Here is a 5,000-nt window from a genome sequence, read left to right on the forward strand (position 1 = left end):
TACTTTATATACGGTTAGCTAGTTTATACTACTTTATATACAGTTAGCTAGTTTATACTACTTTATATACAGTTAGCTAGTTTACTACTTTATATACAGTTAGCTAGTTTATACTACTTTATATACAGTTAGCTAGTTCAGTCAGTTTCGGTCTGTTGTATTAATGTGTGTTTCTTTGTGTGTGTAGAGGAGGATTGGGCGGAGTCGGCTCCGTCAGTTGCTGCATGATGAACGGCAGCAGCAGCGTCTCAGTGTCTCACAATGCCAGAATCAAACGAGAGCCAGGTAACACACACACACACACACACACACACACACACACACAGGTAGAAACATATAGGTACGTGTGTGTGTGCTGACATCAATACAAGTTGTGATTTAATAAAATAGTTTAAATGTGTTGATTGATTCTTGTGATTGGACGATAACCATGTGACTCGTGTGTATCCGGTTATTTTCTCTTAATACAAAATCATCTTATCGAGGCCTGTGTGTGTGTGTGTGTGTGTGTGTGTGTGTGTCTGTGTGTCTGTGTGTGTGTGTGTGTGTGTGTGTGTGTGTGTGTGTGTGCAGATGACTGGAGTAAGGAGGACTGTCTGACTCTGCTGGAGAGGATTCGGGGTATCCTGCCCGATACAGACGGGATGAAGTATAAAACCACGGAGTCTCATTTCGACTGGGAGAAGGTTTGCTTCGGCAGCTTCAGCGGAGAGATGTGTCGGCTGAAGTGGCAGAAAGTTTCAACAGAGGTATGAACACTGATCTGAGTCTCCTCTTACTGACTGTTAATGTACGGTTATTTTATTTAAACTCTTTAAAGCTTTGAGATATTATATCGTCAGTTATTCTTGAAAACTGTCACCGTTACCGTCCTCTTCCTCTAACCCTGGTCGGGTCTCGGGGGCAGCAGCCTAAGCAGGAAGCCCAGACTTCCCTCTCCCCAGACACTTCGTCCAGCTCTTCCCGGGGGATCCCGAGGCGTTCCCAGGCCAGCCGAGAGACATAGTCTCTCCAGCGTGTCCTGGGTCTATTCTTGAAAACTCAAAAACTGAAATCTTATGGACTGCGGCCTTCGGTCCGGAGCTGAAGTCGTCAGACGGTGCCCTACCTTCACCGGGTGTTTCGACCTTTAACTGCGTCACCCTCCTGTAGGTGAGTCGGCAGCGACTCCGAGCCTCCTGTCGGCGAGTCGGCAGCGACTCCGAGCCTCCTGTAGGTGAGCCGGCAGTGACTCCGAGCCTCCTGTAGGTGAGTCGGCAGCGACTCCGAGCCTCCTGTCGGTGACTCGCAGCGACTCCGAGCCTCCTGTCGGTGACTCGCAGCGACTCCGAGCCTCCTGTCGGCGGGTCGGCAGCGACTCCGAGCCTCCAGCCCTCCTCCTCCCTTTTATGCCAGAGCCAACAAGTGGCTGTTTCTACTGCCTCCCCAATCCTGGGCACAGCTGTTTTCCACCTGTTCCCTGATACACCGCAGGAACCCTCTGCACCCCCCTTCAACAGGAAACACCCTTTCTCTCTGCACTCCAGGATGAGGTCTTGGTACTTGAGGCTCTTCCTCTCATGGGCCTCATCGCAGCTTTCTTCCCCTGCTCTGAACAGATGACGATGTTTGGACGATCTGCTCTCATTTCCCAGCTTTGCAACTTCTGGAGGATCTTGGCCGTTCCACCGCCCGGATAAACTGCACTGATGTGGCCTTTATGATGGTTGTGGTCCTTTCCTGGCCTGGTCCAAGATGTCTGCCAGAACTGTGAGCACCTTATCGTGCCACCACCTGTACCTCCCCAGGATGTGGGCATGTGTGCCTTTCTTTCCACATAGTTTGCAAAGTAGGTCCTCCCTCAGGCCCCACCCTGCTATCATACACTGACTGCAAGAGGAAGCAGATGTGGGACAGGTTCAGCCTCCAGAGTTCAGCCCATGATTGATGATGATGTCCTCTTCAGCCACGTCCGCGTCCCACTTGCAGCCTGTCCTCGTTGTTCCCACCGCGCCTCTGACCAGCTCGTCTCTGGAGTCTCTGAGCATCATCGTCACCCTGCACTTTGCAACCTTGAAATCCACCGCCACAGATGAAAATGGGAGCTGGATCTGGTCTGAGCCACTACCTGAGATGCTAATTGACTCTCCTCTCCACTCCTTCACAGTCTTTGGCATTTCATAGACTGTGAGGAGCCACATCAGTCTTGGTAGCAACCCGTGCTGGTTAATCTAGGACTTAAACCTGCCAGGTAGTCCAGATCTATTGATCTTCCTCAGACGTTCATCTGCCTGTTTTCACATGTTGGAGATGTTATTCTTGTCTCTGCTGGTCTCCACCACTCTCCCAGGCATTTGATGGGGTTCTCCTTGATTTTTGGGATCGCTTCTCCTTGGACTTGAACTTTGAACACATCAGTCACCTTCCACTTCCTGATCATCATGCTTCTTGACTTCTTAGACTTGAAGACCCTTCTTGCCCATGATGCCAGCTCTCCCAGAGTCTTCAGGATTCACCTTGCCTACACATGTGATGTGGTTGTTATGGTGAGGTCATCCATAAATCCTTTCATTGGGGGGGGGGGGGGGTAGCTTGCTTCCTGCTGCCGATGCCGTGATAAGGGGAGACTGTGCATCCCGTTAGGATCCCCTTGCCACGTGATGGTGAACTCGGCAGTCCTGAATCGCAGCTTGAATGATCTCAGATAGCTGATCATCCACCTGATGTTTGGCATTTCATAGACTCCACCATCTAGTCCTTCCTGCACCCTCTGCAACCTCCTCCAGGACTACAGCCCCTCCTCTGGGACTACAGACCCTCCTCCAGGACTACAGCCCCTCCTGCACCCTCTGCAACCTCCTCCAGGACTACAGCCCCTCCTCCAGGACTACAGCCCCTCCTTACCTCTGCAACCTCCTCCAGGACTACAGACCCTCCTCAAGGACTACAGCCCCTTCTCCAGGACTACAGCCCCTCCTGCACCCTCTGCAACCTCCTCCAGGACTACAGACCCTCCTTACCTCTGCAACCTCCTCCAGGACTACAGACCCTCCTGAACCCTCCACTCAACCTCTGCTGGTCTATTAACCTCCCATCACATCATGCCTCAGCACCATGGAGCCCCCCCCCCCACATCACGCCTCAGCACCATGGAGCCCCCCCCACACACATCACGCCTCAGCACCATGGAACCCCCCCCCCCCCCACATCACGCCTCAGCACCATGGAGCCCCCACACACACACACACACACACACACATAAGACAGTCAGACTCCATCACAACATTCAAATCCAAACTCAAACTGTGGAGTATTGTGCCATATGCGTTGGCTACTGTTAGGTTGCACTTCCTGTGTCAGCTGGCTCAGTATGGAGGTTCCTTCCAGGCACCCAGAGACGCTGGGATCTCACCAGCTGGCTCAGTATGGTGGTTCCTTCCAGGCACCCAGAGACGCTGGGATCTCACCAGCTGGCTCAGTATGGAGGTTCCTTCCAGGCACCCAGAGACGCTGGGATCTCACCAGCTGGCTCAGTATGGAGGTTCCTTCCAGGCACCCAGAGACGCTGGGACCTCGCCAGCTGGCTCAGTATGGAGGTTCCTTCCAGGCACCCAGAGAACGCTGGGATCTCACCAGCTGGCTCAGTATGGAGGTTCCTTCCAGGCACCCAGAGAACGCTGGGATCTCACCAGCTGGCTCAGTATGGAGGTTCCTTCCAGGCACCCAGAGAACGTTGGGACTTCACCAGCTGGCTCAGTATGGAGGTTCCTTCCAGGCACCCAGAGACGCTGGGATCTCACCAGCTGGCTCAGTATGGAGGTTCCTTCCAGGCACCCAGAGACGCTGGGATCTCGCCCTTCTGGACTGACGTGTCTATGCAGCCATTCTCTGTCATGTAGGCTCCGTCTCGCCAAGACTGAGAACATCTGGGCCTCTACACTCAGAAGAGAGGTGGTTCCAAACTGGCTGATCTCAGCAGATCCTTCTCCTTCAGCAGGCTGCTGGTTCGATGCCCTTCGCCCAGTCTCCAGAGCAGCTTCCACAGCCGCTCTGGCCTTCTTTACCACCTCTTCCACTTCCAGGATGGTTCTCTGGTGTCCAGCTCTTCTGAAGGGAAGGCTGTGCTGCTGATCTGTGTGTGGTCGCCCAGGTCCTGGTCCCTGTGCAGGTCCTGGTCCCTGTGCAGGTCCTGGTCCCTGTGCAGGTCCTGGTCCCTGTGCAGGTCCTCTGGGTCATTCTACCCTCTCTTGCAGGTTGGGGTTGCTGGGGGCATCAGTATGGTCTGTTGGGTGGTTCTGAGGTATCTCCAGTACTTGGTGGTGCTTCCTGACTGCAGCAGGGTTAGGCTTCTCTGAACTGGACTTGTCAGTGTTGGTTTCATGAGTCGTGTTTCACTCCTGGCTGCCTCGTCCTTGTGAGGGGCAACATGCACCTGAGCCTGATTTAGTGGAGGTCATCTGTAGGTCACTGAGTATCATTACTCCAGTTTGAATTCAGTTGTTTCCACTTTAACATGTTTGTTATTTCTACTAAATCTGTTGAACTGTTTAAATACCAGAAGAAGAATATAAAGCTGTTATAAATAAATAAGCAGCTGAGTGTTGTAATGAATATAAAGTCATTTAAAGTGTTAACGATGCAGGTTTGTGTTTCAGGTTCGTAAATACAGAACGATGACGGAGCTCATCGTGGACGCCATCGAGTTTGTGAAGAACCCGTATAAAGGCAAGAAGCTGAAGGTGAGTCAGCTGATCAGGACAGGTAATGAGTTCACTGAACAGCTGAAGAGGCAATAAATAATCAGTGTCAGAACTTTTAGTTATAAAATGAATTAAAACAAAACAAATAAAACAACTTAAAGGTTTTTAGACAGATGAAGTTTGATCCTGAAGATGAAGAGGAGGAAGAGGAAGAATCATTAGTCTTCTGATGTTTCAGTTACTTTTTTATCTTCATCTCTATTTTAAACCTCCAACTGATTAGTGTGTTTTATATCAATAAAGAAGATCAATGAATAAATG

General features: G+C 51.3%; 1 protein-coding gene across 1 annotated transcript in view; it reads left to right on the plus strand.

Annotated features, from left to right (window-relative positions):
- ubtfl (upstream binding transcription factor, like) overlaps positions 1–5,000 on the plus strand; it is a 23,847-nt gene that overhangs the window by 2,448 nt on the left and 16,399 nt on the right. The window contains exons 2-4 of the mRNA XM_053329472.1: positions 188–285; positions 574–749; positions 4,635–4,718. Of these exons, the coding sequence (XP_053185447.1) occupies positions 225–285; positions 574–749; positions 4,635–4,718 (321 nt within the window). The 5' untranslated portion in view covers positions 188–224. The remainder of the gene's footprint in view (positions 1–187; positions 286–573; positions 750–4,634; positions 4,719–5,000) is intronic.

Source organism: Scomber japonicus, chromosome 12, assembly GCF_027409825.1.
Source record: "Scomber japonicus isolate fScoJap1 chromosome 12, fScoJap1.pri, whole genome shotgun sequence".
NCBI classification, from domain to species: Eukaryota; Metazoa; Chordata; class Actinopteri; order Scombriformes; family Scombridae; genus Scomber; species Scomber japonicus.